Source organism: Raphanus sativus, chromosome 6 (assembly GCF_000801105.2).
Source record: "Raphanus sativus cultivar WK10039 chromosome 6, ASM80110v3, whole genome shotgun sequence".
Taxonomy (NCBI): Eukaryota; Viridiplantae; Streptophyta; class Magnoliopsida; order Brassicales; family Brassicaceae; genus Raphanus; species Raphanus sativus.
Window position 1 is genome coordinate 45,051,282 of NC_079516.1, and position 16,548 is coordinate 45,067,829.

At 34.2% G+C, this 16,548-nt stretch overlaps 1 protein-coding gene across 1 annotated transcript; it reads right to left on the bottom strand.

The window, feature by feature from the left end:
• Positions 1-14,450: 14,450 nt before the first annotated feature.
• Positions 14,451-16,377, bottom strand: LOC108809515 (UDP-glycosyltransferase 72E2). Its single transcript, XM_018581652.2, has one exon. It carries the CDS (start codon positions 16,093-16,095, stop codon positions 14,653-14,655), a length of 1,443 nt encoding a protein of 480 aa, XP_018437154.1. The 5' UTR covers positions 16,096-16,377; the 3' UTR covers positions 14,451-14,652.
• Between the last annotated feature and the right edge of the window lie 171 nt (positions 16,378-16,548).

Genomic DNA, 16,548 nt, shown 5'->3' on the forward strand with positions numbered 1-16,548 from the left:
GAAAAGGAAAAAGCATCATTAATCATGTCACCTCGAAAGATAGAAATCCACTAATAAGATTCAACAAAACGACTTATGTATATATGATCGATCGACGTCGAAGGTATGTGAAACCTACGGTCATATCTTTTTTTTTTTTTTTTTTTTTTTTTTTTTTTTTTTTAAAAAAATATTACTATATTAATCAACCCGAAATTGGGAATCAAATATCGGTTACAAGCTCAGTTAAAACAAAATGGTCTAAATCAAAACGAAACCTAACTAGCTTCGCTCAACCACCACACCGGCGCATTCCGCTAGACAGTACCGAGAATCTTAGACTATCAAGACCCGTTCTCTACCGTTGATAGTGACCACAAGAGGGGTGGCGTTCATCTAGTTTCCTTGATTGCCGGAACATCCCATGCCATCACCGGAGTAGCTGGATCTTAATGATCTCCCTGAACTTGTCGCCTCCACTTGCAATGAAGCTCTAAATGCCACATGGGAAAAGAAGGTAAAGAAAGCATACCAAAGGAAGCTTCCAGACCTCGAGAACCCAGGCCAATGACCAGAACTGGCTGAGAGATAGGCAGCAAGAGGACGCATTCATCAGTACCTGCAATAAGAAGAGAGTAGCCTACGAGATAGACCAAGCGGACCACCACGAATCGGGATGACTAAAACTCAAGTAAGCCTCCAAATCAATACTACACCCAACTGACCCAATCGGATTTCACATCGATTCCTTACTCCGGAGACATAGAACATGACCCGGTCTTAAAGAGCATGCCCATTGAACCACGCTGGAGAAACGAGATCCAAACAGACTATGCGGTACTGAGAGGCTCTGTACAGCAGAGCACACGTCCCTCCTGCAATGGTGAAGGAGAACAAAGGAAAGGCAAAACCAGAGAAGGAGAAGAGCAGCCATAGACGACAGCACTTGAAACCCTTAGCCTCGTTTACAAACGCAAACCCACAGAGATAAACCAACCACACAGCTGTTTCACCACCGTGCACGCTCCGACGACTCAAGCCACCGCTTTCCTTGGGCAAAAGACAGAAACTTGACCAGCAACGAGACACCAAGTTGCCATCAAGAAAGAGCTAAAGACCCCACTCCACAACGAAGTGAAAACTTCGGATAACCAACCAAATCGTAACTGGAGGAGCGAGTTCACCGACCACCAAACGCCACAAACTCCGTTCAACTCACTAGATCTACAAAGGGAAAAACAGATCCGTAAGTGAACACCAAAAACCGACTCCAATCTGCCGCAAAACCACCACCGCCTCACTGAAACTCCAGCACAGAGCACACAGACCACGGATCTACACCACCCCGGAGCTGACGTAGACAAAACCGCATCGTACCTCTGACCACAGTGCCACGTATATCGACGGACGGGAAGAAGAGAGCAAACCGAAGCAAAAAAACAAAGAGGAGGAAGAGAGGAGTGAGCCTCCGACGACCACGCGCTCGGATGGAGGCCGCCGGAGCAGAGATCTATGGTGAAAGTTGAAGTTTTAGAGAGAGGTTTGAGGTTTAGGAGAGAGAGGTTGTTTTTTTATAGGTTGTTTTTATCACTTGTATCTACGGTCATATCACTTGTATCTACGGTCATATCACTTGTTTTTATCACTTGTATCTACGGTCATATCTTGTAAAGTATGTTGAAAGAAAAGAGACATGTATATAAAGAGGAATACGCAAAAATAAGCTAATACAAATTCACCGAAGGCTTTGCCAATTGTAGCTCGAGCTTGTTTTTAGAGTTTCAACCCCAAATCCGTGATAAAGTAAACGTGCTATGAATATATATATAATTGGCATGATTGGAGTTTTTAAATAGTACATGTTAAAAAATAAAAAGAAATAGTAGTCTACAGTCTACACTTTCATTATATAAAAACGGGCACTTGGTAGAAATAGAATGAAAGTTTATAGAGTGGCTTTGTAGGTGTGTAATGCGGTAGGAACTAGGAAACGAACAGGAATCATAGGAAGGTGTATAATTAGGAAGAAATAAATAGTCCAAAGAGAAAGTAGAGGAATATGTATTCTGACATTGAGTGATGGCTATGCACGTGAGGTTCACGTGGTCTTCGAATGTAGACAGAGGATAAAATTCAACTTGTCTGCTGTACTTTCGTTGCAGGTTAAGAACACAAAGACACAATTAGAGAGATAACCGAAGTGTCAAAACGTTTCACTTAGCTCTGTATTATCTTCTAAGAGAAGGATGTTAATTAAGACCAAATGGAATGTAATCAGCTTTTTGATTATACTCCTTTTGTTTGATAATAAATATAGTTTTAGATTTTAGCGCACCGATTTAAAAATTAATAATTTGTTTGTTTTAACCTTATTTAATACACTATTTAATTTAATTTTTAGTAGTTTTTGAATTAGAAATAGAAGTAAAAACTGAAAAAATATTTAAAATATACATTACTCTAAAAAAAAATTAAAAGTTAAAATTACAATTAATATGAACGGATAGAGTATGTATAATTAAGAGAGATTGTCTCTATATCTTTATAACCATCTCGTCTTTAATGTTAGGAATACAGTTTTATCAGGTAAAATAAAGTCCATTCATCCAATTAGAACATGAAACCGATAAAGCTTCTTTTAGCTGTATGTCCCCCATAACTTTTCTCGCAATTGGAGGAAGACACATCATACAACTCACAGATAAAGCTTTATTTCCCAGACGCACAAATATTTATTCATATATTTATATAAATGGTGTGCACTGTCGGGCCATCATTCTGTCTCTTATAAGTTATAAGATATAACGTCGCATTCTTATATTCGATACACTTAGTGTTGATTTAGACTTCAACTCAAACGTGTTTAATCTTGGATAACCAAACTTAGTTTCGTGAAAGACCAGTGTTTGTTGTATGTGGAAGCCCATGGTACATGTACATCATAAATGATATGATATAACGTTATAAGATATAACGTCGCATTCTTATATTCGATACACTTAGTGTTGATTTAGACTTCAACTCAAACGTGTTTAATCTTGGATAACCAAAACTTAGTTTCGTGAAAGACCAGTGTTTGTTGTATGTGGAAGCCCATGGTACATGTACATCATAAATGATATGATATGGCTTTTACAGTGGAAATAATATAAGAGGATATAACTAGAGATCTAGTTGCAATTACTTAAAGCTGGTTTATGTGAAGAAGATTAATACGGTAAATATGTTTTGGGGGAAGGAGTCGGGTTTGCGTGCTTCCCATTTGCACAAAATAAAATGGAACTAATGTACAAAAGTAATTAAAAAGAAAATATGACGAAGGAAGGAAACTAGGAAAGTGGGTGACAAAGACAAGTTCCACGCTAGTAAATGAGTGATGTAAAGTCAAGAGGTCACATGGGTTTGCTTTCTATTAGGATTACGTGTCGTCTCCCCATACTCCTTATTCTTTGGACCACGCTTCTTCTTTTGCCATGTGTCCTCTTACCTTCCTTCCTTTTCCGGGCCTCTCTTCCCTTCGGATTCCATCTTTGACTTAATTGTTTTTTTTTTGGGTAAAATCATTTTGTTCCCTTATTTCCTTTTTTTTCAACATAATTGAATTGGTTAATGTTTTATTTTGTAACTTTTGAATTGGTTAATGCTGACCAGAACAAAAAAATGAAAATGTTTTATGGTTAAAAGCTGAAAATTTCACTAGCTGATTAGCATATAGTATAGAATACAACATGAATGTAAAGGAGCGTTTGCAATATCTTCTCTTCCTTTTGGAAATCAACCCGGTTGCCATGCTATATTCAAAATATCTAAAATAAGGTATATTTGGTGAAAATAGATCTCCTGCTATTCCATCGTTTGGTTGCAAAAGTTTCCTTTTATATATAATATATCATAGTTATTTAAAAACTGTTTGGGAAATACCTTTAAAGTTGAAACTAAAAAAAATCCAGCCCATTCCTGTATATGTTTGATATATGTTAATCGTTAATCTAATCACATTGGATAACGACATGCATGCTTTCTGCATCACTGTTTTACACCAAAACCGAAGTCGGATATATACATATATAAAACATAAGAAAAGCACTCAAAAGGCAGAGCTACGTACACCAGCTTGAATTTTTATTCTGTCGAGGCTTAACCATTAAGCGATATTTGTGGTCTTATATAGGCTTTAAGTGGGTAGATATGCTGCTAATTTAAGTTAGTTTAATGTCATGTGTAATGTATGGATCGTTTAAAATGGAGATGGATAAAATTTGGAGTTTGCTTAGGTTTGTTTACTCTCGTCTTAATTCTGGATTCAAGAAAAAAGTAATAAATACGATATAGGTATCAAATCCAAGCACTTATGTCAAACCTAGTTTGAAAGCCCTAAGTAACGTCAAAATCACAGTCGTTAAATAGGGTTTATTTATAATCTTAAAAAGATGTATACGTTTCGATCAAAAAAAAATATGTATACGTTTATAGGAAAACGAAGAGCAAAAATTGATGTAATACAAAAAAAATTGATGTAATACTAAGTGCGAAAGAAGATGCGCATATAGCATGATATAGATTCCTTATTTCTTATGCTTTTGAGGTGGAATATACGATTTATTTGTCCTTTTAACTATATAACTAGATTATAACCCGCCCTTTTAAAGGGCGGATATATTTTCGTTTTGTTTTTCTTTGAAAATTTTAGTTTTTATATTTGATTTTCTTTTGTAATCATATTTATATTTAATATTAATTTAATTTGACAAAATAATTCATTAAATAAATAAAATATATAGTTGGATATAACATTTATCAATATGTCATGTTTTTATTTTAATAGAATATGTATTATATGCCGTCTGCTGACATTTTAATATCACCAACTTTTTAAAAATTTAATATCAACTATCTATATTAATAAAACTGAAGTATTTTTATAAATTGTTTGAAAACATCGATAACAATAAAAAAAGAATATAATGTTGTTTGGAAACATGTATAGCAGTATATTAAGAAGAAAACAAAGTAATGAATTTATGTTATTAAGAAAAATTGGAAGTCCATTATATTATTATGAGAAACTATATATCTGAATCAGATTTATAATATACAAAAAATTTCCAATCTAATTATCTGAAAATTTATTTTGTCTATAATAATCATAAAATAAAATTTAAACTTTATATACATATTTCAAATCATTTAAATTTGATTTATATCAAAAATTGATTCAAAAATATACATATATTCAAAAATTGATTTTATTAAAATATTTTCCAATAGCCATTATAAAAAAAATGTTTTCAATATATATATATATATATATATATATATATATATAGAAAAATAGATTATAAAGTCTAATTTCAAACACCAATTTTTAAATTATGGTTTTTGTATTTCACATTAAGTTTTTAAAATATAATTATATGATTATTTATATGATGGTACGTATAACATACTATTAATTATATGATTCATCTAAAATATGATAACATATATGATACATAATAGCGATATAAAAATAAATAATAACATATTTTGAGAAAATATATCCGCACGAGTATGTGGATAGAAGTCTAGTTTATGTTATACTATAAGTTTGTAGATGATCCATAAACAATAAAATTTTGGTGTTTATGGATCTAAGTCCAATATAATGAGAACTTGATTAAATCAAGAAAGGCATTTAAACCAAATAATCAAAGGGACATTTAATAAGACGCTGGTTTAGTTTTATGTGACAATCGGTTGTGTTTAAGTAGTTTTGGTCCATTACAAGTAGCGTGTACAATTATTCTAGTAATTTAGAAAGGGTCCAAAACAACTTTTGTTAGTAGATAAAAAATAGGACTCTAAATTAATAGATTAGATATATATATATATATATATATATATAGAAAAATAGATTATAAAGTCTAATTTCAAACACCAATTTTTAAATTATGGTTTTTGTATTTCACATTAAGTTTTTAAAATATAATTATATGATTATTTATATGATGGTACGTATAACATACTATTAATTATATGATTCATCTAAAATATGATAACATATATGATACATAATAGCGATATAAAAATAAATAATAACATATTTTGAGAAAATATATCCGCACGAGTATGTGGATAGAAGTCTAGTTTATGTTATACTATAAGTTTGTAGATGATCCATAAACAATAAAATTTTGGTGTTTATGGATCTAAGTCCAATATAATGAGAACTTGATTAAATCAAGAAAGGCATTTAAACCAAATAATCAAAGGGACATTTAATAAGACGCTGGTTTAGTTTTATGTGACAATCGGTTGTGTTTAAGTAGTTTTGGTCCATTTACAAGTAGCGTGTACAATTATTCTAGTAATTTAGAAAGGGTCCAAAACAACTTTTGTTAGTAGATAAAAAATAGGACTCTAAATTAATAGATTAGATACTCCCAACTATTGTTTGTTTGATTAAACTAATCCGAGTTAATTATCACTAAAGCAAAATGATTAAAAGAGTTAAATGTCATGTTTATCCCAACATATGCCTTCCTTGTTTCCCGTACTTCCAACTCTCTCAGTGCTTTGCGTAACAGATAGACAAGTGGGTAGAGAGATTCCATACGTTTGTGCTTTCTTTAAATTAATCAAAAGTTTATCTATCAACTAATCAATACATTCGTACTCTAATTAGCTTATAATATTCTGACGACTGTGCTGGCAATTAGCATTAATAAACTTATTAATGAAAGAGTCATTTGAGGCAAGTGCTGCATGGATGGACAACTCTTCTTAAATATCCAGAATATTAATATGCAAGAATGGCTGAAATTGACAGCAGTGTCCCTAAGGTACGCCACAATTTAAGGATTGTTTAAGTGAAATGATTTATGGTAAGTTCTTAAAAAACTAGGTTATTAGTACTATTTTTGTTGTGAAACATCGTCGACCACCGTTAAGCTTCAAGCTACAAAACATCACCAAAACAAATGTTATCTACTTTGTGGTGATTAAGTTAATATTCTAACATTGGTTTATATATCTGATAGTTATAGAAACATTTAAGATTGAATAAAGAAAAATAAAACAAAGAAAAAACCGTACTAAAAATCGATGAGTCACGTGGATCCCCATAGTCCGCTTGTATAACATTATTCCAAGCTGTATTATCGTACAAAATTACAAAAGATGTAGTATTAGCTTTAAGCACATGATAACAACTAGTATTCATAATAACCAAAATAATTTTTAAATTAATTGTTTACTTAAGCGCAATGTGAAACCAAGTATCGTGCCCCGGCGGCTACATTGTCTCTGGCGCAAAGAAATATTGTCAGAATAAAAAGAAGCTGTCTTAGATCCAGCAACACTGGAGTCTGGAGTGGTTTTATCTGGTTTCTATGGGTATTTTTTGTTTGTTTGATGATGTTCGTCCGATTGATATAAAAAAAAATTAGTTAGCACATGCGAGCCAAATTTTATATCGCGTAACATATAATATAATGATCCTTTTCGGAATTTTATTGATGGACCTTCAATGCGATCTGTTCTAATACCTTTTTATATAACAAATATGATTAAATTTTAATCATATTTGTTATAACGTTTAATGCAAATATGCATGGTGATTAAGTTTAGATTCATAACGTTTTTGGTTAGTAAGGCCTTATTCGTGATTCGGGAAGGTATCGCTGCATCAACAATAAGCCCTAAAAATTCAATGATCACTACGGCAAGGAAAAAATGGAGAATTAAAAAAAAGTGACGCTGCTATTAATTTCTCGTTTGTTGCCGATAATGTTGCTATGCTGATGTGAAGATGCAAGAAGAGCTTAAAGATGTCAATAGTCTTCCGTGACTAACTAGGCGACGAAGTCACTGATGCTGGAGGCATTAGTTGTTACTACATAAGGCATTCGGAGTGGTGGGTTACCATGTGGATGCAAGGATATGCTGAGATGGAGAAGAATAAACTGAGGGTTTATGTCTTGACGTAGTCGTTGAAGTAATTGCTGATGCAGTGTGTGTCAGAGAGTGAACCAGGAGGCATGCGGAGTGGTAGAGACCATGTGGACGCGGGATGCTGAGCTGGCGTGGGACAAACTTGAGGAGCAAGTTTATACCGTGGAGAAAATGTAAGAGATAAACTTGGGGAGCAAGTTTATGCCTTGAGGAATAAGTACATTCCAAGAAAAGGAAAGTGTACTTATTAATATGGAAGTTGTCCATATATCCATGTTGCCTTGGAGACTAGGTTTCAGGAACGTGGAGATCACTATAAAAGAGCTATGGAGTCATGGGTATTCCAATAAGACACTGGGGGCTATTGTTATAGAGGAAGGGTGAAAATCCCTTAGGGTGCTCTTGGGTCGTGCTAAAGCAGTTACTGAAGTACTGACGATGGAGAGACAAATTTGGGTAGATTAGAAATTGTTCAGTAACAGCTGTTAGGGTGTTAACAGGCTAGCGAGGCTGATTAAGCAGAACTTGTAATAGGGTTTACAAGGCGATTTCTAATAAAGCAATTGGTGTTTGCTTGTATCTATTTTGTCTTTTGGTTTACCTTCTGCATTACTTAATTGTGGTGTCATCTTTGCACTTACAATTGGTATCAGAGCGGGTCACCTAAGTTACTGGTGTGATCCTTGAAGGTGAAGATGTACACAATTGTTTGATGCAGAAGACAATCATGTTGGATGATGGCTGGTGGTATGGTCATTGGAGGGCGCACATGAAGCTGTTGGTTTGAGGAATCAAGGAGCGTGTGTGGATAGCTGTGAAGACTGGGTGGGAGGAGCCTACCATATTTACAGCAGAAGGGAAGAAGCCGAAGTCTAAAGAGCCAAGACAAGGAGTGGTTCGAGAGGTAGTTCGAGAAGTAGTACGGCGGATGCGTCAGAGCCTGATGCAGTACTCATGAAGAAGCAGACGGGTGTGTCTGTGATGTTTGTATTGACATCTAAGCATCTATATTTTAGCTTAGTATGCAATCAAGCAGGGGGAGAAGTGGTGACGTTCTGGTCCAAGGAGTGCATATCTCGTGGGGGAGAAGAGCATGGTGATGGACGTCCTGATGTAGATGGTGCATATCTCGTGGGGGAGAAGAGCATATCTATGTATGAAGATGAAGATAGTGCAAGTCTCGTGGGGGGGAGAAAGGCATATCTAATAAGGAGGTTTCCAGGTGAGGAAACGTGGTTGTTGAACCAGAAGGGTATTGTGCTTGATTAGCACACAAAGCTAAAAGGGGGAGATTGAAGATGCAAGAAGAGCTTGCAGATGTCAATAGTCTTCCGTGACTAACTAGGCGACGAAGTCACTGATGCTGGAGGCATTAGTCGTTACTACATAAGGCATGCGGAGTGGTGGGTTACCATGTGGATGCAAGGATATGATGAGATGGAGAAGAATAAACTGAGGGTTTATGTCTTGACGTAGTCGTTGAAGTAGTTGCTGATGCAGTGTGTGTCAGAGAGTGAACCAGGAGGCATGCAGAGTGGTAGAGACCATGTGGACGCGAGATGCTGAGCTGGCGTGGGATAAACTTGAGAAGCAAGTTTATACCGTGGAGAAAAGGCAAGAGATAAACTTGGGGAGCAGGAGTTTATGCCTTGAGGAATAAATACATTCCAAGAAAAGGAAAGTGTACTTATTAATATGGAAGTTGTCCATATATCCATGTTGCCTTGGAGATTAGGTTTCAGGAACGTGGAGATCACTATAAAAGAGCTATGGAGTCGTGGGTATTTCAATAAGATACTGGGGGCTATTGTTATAGAGGAAGGGTGAAAATCCCTTAGGGTGTTCTTGGGTCGTGCTGAAACAGTTGCTGAAGTACTGACGATGGAGAGACAAGTTTGGGTAGATTAGAAATTGTTCAGTAGCAGCTGTTAGAGTGTTAACAGGCTAGCGAGGCTGATTAAGCAGAACTTGTAATAAGGTTTACAAAGCGATTTCTAATAAAGCAATTGGTGTTTGGTTGTATTTATTTTGTTTCTTGGTTTATCTTCTGCGTTACTTTATTGTGGTGTCATCTTTGCACTTACATGATGAAAACAGTGATCACCGGAATAGCTTCCATAATCAAACGCGGGTTTCGCTTCGACATCCTCTTCACATACTTAGGCTTCAAGTTACATACTTATAATTGGGGCTTATTTTGAGCTTGCTGCGTCGCCACCGATCTGTTTCCAAACAGGCCTAGAAGAAAAGAATTTTGATTTACGAGGTGAGGTGAGCTGAAGTCAAATAAGCAAATAAAAAAGGGGCTGGCGTCGTTACCTATCAAAGCATGTGGGCCGTAGTCTTTTGCCTTTGTGCACGACATTAGGGCCCAAATTATGGGCCGATTGCAAGATAAACAAACGACTTCATTTAGGCTGCTGAGCTCTTTCCTACGCACAAACAGCTTGATTAGTTTTTTAGATTTGTCAACCAAAATAGATTTGCTGATGTCTGGGCACCTAACCAATAAATATGGAAGTGATTGTGAACGAGAAAATTATATCTTTAGCTAAGATTTTTCTTGTCAAAGAAAATATTTTGTAATTCTCTGTACAAGATTCATGTAAAAGGATGATAAAGATCTTTAAATCATGTAACTAATTCGCTTAGAAAATAAGAAAATTGACAATTCCGTCAATGCTAATTGCTAAACCATCTAGACTTAAATTATTAACTATATTATAAAAACTTAAATATCAGATCTGCGTTATCATCCATTGAAAATCAAACTCGTATAATATATTACTAGATTTTTGACCTGGTTTGAAAACATAGATTTTTCTTTGGATTGTAAATTATTATTTTAGAATTGGTATATATTATTATGTTGCAAGTTTATTGTATCAAAGAAGAATATTTATTTTGAATTTATAATTTATGAATTAATTTATATAAGATTTTCTATATACATTCTTATATAACTTTTTTTAGGCATAGACATTTAATCAGATTCGAAAACCTAACCAAAATTGACCCGGAAATATAGCTGTGGTTAGGGTCCAAATCAGGGCTAGGTATAATTTGATTTTTTATTTGATCCGTGTTTTCCGTTCGCTTCTGGATTCTGACCAAAACTCAATCATGTATCCAAAGTATGTGAAATGTTTTGTATACTATGTATTTCCAAAGTATGTGAAATATAGCTGTGGTTTTTTTTTTGTCGACAAAAAAAAAACTATGTATTTCAGATATGTACTCAGTATTTCAAATGTGTTTTTGGTATTATAAATACTTAAGTTTTGGATTCAGCTTCGATTATAATTTCGAGTAAAATTTTAATTAAAAATATTTTGGGTATTAGGAAATATTTTTATTTTTTTTTGGTTTCCCAAGTCAGATTTAAGGTAGACTTTTGGGATTTTTAGGTATTTAAATTATTTTAAGATATTGTTCCCAAAAAAATATTTTTACAGTTGTTTCTGTTCGAATATTTTTTTGTGGTTCAGTATGTAAGGATTTCGGGCACTTCAAAAATTTTAAGTCCTAAAAATCTGAGATCAACTCGTATCGTTATGTACCCAAAATTATTGATATTTGAACTATGGATCCAGACTCCAAAAGAATCGACTCGAATCTGAACCATAAATTTTTAAATACTTAGTTATATCACTCGATATATTTTGGTTAGTTTAATAGTATATATTTTTAAATTTTTAATAGTCTTAAGCATATATTAAATAACAAATTTTATTTTGAACACTTAAAAATAATTTTAACGCAAAATATATACTTTTGTTTTTTACATAGGGTTTGATAAACTGTTTGTATTTAATTTGAATTTGAGAATATTTGGAACTATATAATATAAGATGACATAATTTTATATGATGTATGATATATGCTAACTTTAATTGAGTTCTGAAATCTATTAAAGTTAATAAATTTTGTGGATTTAAAAGCATATCTACAGTATACTCTTTTTGTTTAAAATATTTTGTAACAATATATGATATATCTTGATTTTTTAAAATAAGGGGAAATATACGAATATTCAATTTTTCGAATTTTAAAAAATTTAGTTACCTTTAAAAATAAAGTGGCTCAAACAAAATGATATAGTTTTGGTATGATGTTTTTATAAACAAAATTATTTTGTATAGTAAATAAGAATATCAAATAAGATTTTTTTTTTGGTCAGATTTTTTTTTTTGCTTTTGGTCAAATATATCAACTAAGATATTGTTAGAGAAAGATAAAGGTAAAGGAAAATTATATGGTATTTTTTTTGTTTACCTATGATAAATTATAGGGTTGACTAAACCACTAAATTTATGTTCTGTTACTTTTTATTACTAGAGAAGTATAAAGTAAAACAAAACAAACTAGTTAAATCTAATCAAATGGGATAACAATCTTGTTTAAATATATTTTTAGAATGATTATTTTGAAAGTATAGATTATAAATAACTTAACTATCATCCGATCTGAAACTCGTGAATTTGGCAGCATATATCGGGGACAGTGCACAATAATCCAAGTGTGTCAGTTATATGTTATTTTATTTTTATGAGATGTCTGGAATCTGTCATCATGATAAGTTATTTATTCCTTTTAATTGATTCGGTTCCTAAAGTATGCTTCCAAAGTAACAAGGAAAAAATCAGAGAGGTTGCGGAAGATTCACGTCCGGACGATGTTTCTTTGTTTTCTGGTAGTGAATAAACTAATACAGTCCACCTTTTTCTAATAGTTCTGTTATTGTATATGTATGATGTATCATCTAGAAGGTCAACTAAGCGATTAGATGATAGAAGATGATAGTAATCAAATTCAATAATAAACTGTGAAAAATGGGAATGATTAATTTTAACGTCGTTTTCATTAAAAAATAACAAAGGAAGAAATTTATTGAATTTCTTTTATTAGTCTGAGGATATTTCAAGCCTATAGAAAAACTCAGATCAATCTTTCAAAGAGATGTGCAGTCTATGGATAGATCTTCTTTCCGAACATTCAAATAGATCTTAAAGCATAGGTTTATATCCGGAAATTTATTGAATCTTTCTAATGGCCGTAAAATATTATCAGACTTCATTGCTATGCATTTTGAAGGGTTTTCCTTCTATAGTGAAGATATAACCTACTTCCATATCTTCTTCTTTTTTTTCTTTTTTTTTTCTTAATTTAGGTTGTGAACTAGTTGTTAAATTTCAAAAATATTCTAACATTTTTTTTCAACATTTGTCACTTTTTATTAATTAGCATTCAACTTAATTTATAGTATATCTAACCATCTTCATCTAAACTTCTAATGACAAATTTAAAATTTTATCACAACAATTATCTCTAAAATACAAAAATTTGGAATAGTTTTCCTTTTACTGAACTTTGGAATGTGTTTCAAGAAAAAAAAGTTAAAGCAAACTAAATCAATATAGTTGAAATCTCATCATTTGGTGTAAAATAAATTTTGTGTAAACGTTTTTATTTATCATGCTGGAAAACAACTTTGGGATTACTTCCCTTTGTTTTTTTACTGCACGATTAGTAAATTAGAACAATACTCGTTTGGGAGCTACAACCTTTTGATCAAGTATGAATAACTGTTTTAAATCATAGACTATCTGGGAGTCTATGACCATGTGACATGGCTCAAATCATAGATTCCAACTCCAAAAGAAGCAATATACATTTTATATTTTAAATTTCACGTAATAAATCCGAAGTGTCACGAGTAAAACAAATACTCTTGTGTGTATGATTGTTAACTTTTAAAGTAACTGAGAGAAATATAGAAAGTGGTATTAAATATAAAAATGAGAAAGAGAAAAAAAAAGTAAAAAAAAGTTCTTTTTGTTTAAGACCATTTTCACTAAAACTCTATTTTTTTCCTTTACAAATTACATTAAAATAGAATAATTCTTTTACTCCAATGGAGTTACTCTGTTACTTCAATAATATAATTATAGAGTAACACTATTGGAGTAAAAATTACTCTATAATAGAATTATTTTATTTTAATGTAATTCATCAAATGTAAATGTTAAGTAAATGAATTTTGCTTGATTGAAAATAAATATCCTGTTTAGTTATTGACGCTAGATATACCATCCGGCCAAGACTTGTGAGTGACAAAAAAAACTTAGAAAGCTAGTGAATATTTTAGTCCAAAACACAATTGATACATATATATATATATAGGTATTTTGAAATTCAGCTATTTTGTTTAATATTTTAGATTTTACAGTTTTATTGTGTTGTTGTATTTTGAGTTAGTTTGCTTTTAAATACATAAATTTTACTCGTTTTGGTTTATTTTAAAGCTTTACCTTTCATACAAATTTCAGGTTTCGATCTAGTTTATCTACCTTAGATGTATCATTTTATGTTTGAGACGAAAATTTAAAACAAAAAAAACTATATATCTATGTACTAAAAATGGAAAATATTACAGTATGTTATATTATTACAGCACCATCACCTAATATTTTATTTTTTTTACTAAACCATCACCTAATATTACAAGGAATTAGTTTTGGAAAGACGAGTACTAAACGTCTAAAACACTAGTACTGTATTACAAAACATTGATTAATGTTACAATGGCAAACCAGTTGAGAAATATATAGCCAAAACTAGTATTTTACAGACCCTTCAAAACACATCTATTTATTCTATTATACAATGGAAATACAGTAATTTTGAAACACGATACGCAGTTTCAAACACCAACAAGGAGTTGTAAAACGATAACCATTTCTAAGCACCACGTGCCAAGTCCCTGTCACGTTCCAGAAACCGTATACACTCCTCCGTGACTCTGCAAAGCGACTCGTGCGCCGAACCACCGTCGGTGCTCAACGACATCTCTGCCTCGTCTCTCAGCTCCTTTACTCTCCTTCTCATCTCTTCACCTTCCTCTCCCGCCATAACCTTCCTCACAATCGCCTCAATCTCCGATCTAGTTATCGCCTCCTTCGAATCATCAGCTCTGACGGCGATTCCTAGTTCGTCGCTGAGCAACGCCGCGTTCATATTCTGCTCTGCGAAAAGCGGCCACGCGATCATCGGCACGCCGCTGACCACGCCTTCGAGCGTCGAGTTCCAACCGCAATGTGTCAAAAACCCACCAACGGCCCTATGAGCCAGAACTTCAGTCTGTGGGGCCCATGACGGGACCACGAGACCTCTGTCGCAAGTACGAGACACGAACCCTTCCGGTAAGTATTCCGGCGTGCTGTCTTTGGCCCCGCCTCCGTTAGCCGAGAAATATTCGCTGCAAGAAGAACCATCCACTGGGGGTCGAACCACCCAGACGAACCGTTGCTGGCTCTGCTCGAGCCCCCAAGCCAGTTCGGTTAGCTGTTTAGCCGCTAGAGAACCGCCACTCCCGAAGGAGATGTATAGAACCGATTCATCTGGCTGTTCACTTAACCACTCCAAAACCGGGTGACAGGTTTCAGATGTTTCTACCGGTCTGCATAATGGACCAACAGGGTAAACCGGTACACGAGCGACCCGACCCAGAAGTTTTGTGTCTTGAAGGGACTTCAGTGATTTAGGCTCCATTTCATCCCATGTATTCACTAAAATGCCATCTGCTTTTGGGTAGGCCAGGCTGTGTCGAACAAAATCCCGGTACAGCGGTTCGTCAGGAACCAGGTATGCGTCCATGGTATCTTCGAATCGAACCGGTTCACATCCTGGTATTTCAAGCGGTTTTCTGTGTATTATATGCTCTTCTTTGACATCTTTGTCCAAAGTTGGGTAATACATAGCAACACCAAGATAACGTGCGTTGGAAGCGATCAACACATACGTCAACATATTGAACTGTGATGCTAGACATAAAGCATCTGTGCCAAACAAGTCGATGACCAGAGCCGTTGGCTTTTGATTCATCTCAGCGATCTTGGATCGGAGTGCTGGAACGGTTTCACGCATAATGACTCCTATCTTGGTCACCACGTGATCTGCGGGGTTCACTAGTTGAGAAATGTCCGGCATAGGAAGGTTGACGACGTCCACGCCGCTCGAGTTGAGGAACTTGGACTGAGCGGAGGCTGCGTCGGTTTCGAGGACGAAGATGGTGACGTGGAAGCCGTGGTTAGCGGAGAGACGTTTAGCGAGCTCCATCACGGGGATGAGGTGGCCCATTCCGGGACTTGAAAACATGGCGGCGTGTGGTTTTGTGATTTGCATTTGATACTTTTTTTTTTCTTTACTATTTAGTTTCAGTTTCAGAGGATTTGTGATGAGTTTCTATGGTAGCTCCCTTGGGTTTATTTATAGTCAATTTGTTATAAACTAAAGAGAATGTGGAGAGTGAATTGTGAGAAAGTTGTGTGTATTTCTCATTAGCCAACACCACAATATATAGTGGTTTGATACAAGGGTTTACAAATGCTTTACAAGGAATAAAATCTACACATTGATTACATTGACTACATTGATGTCATAGAGAAGACTTGGTCATGGTGATAACTCCAAGATTGACTGAGTCTTCTGATCTCGGTCCGGTTTGTAGATGAACCGATGTAGACCGGATGTAAACCTCCTTGCACTTCCTCTTGTATATGTTGAACTTGTATAGTACTTGGTTAAGTACTTGGTTATGGTCCATCCACATAATAGATTTCATAACACAATTCTATT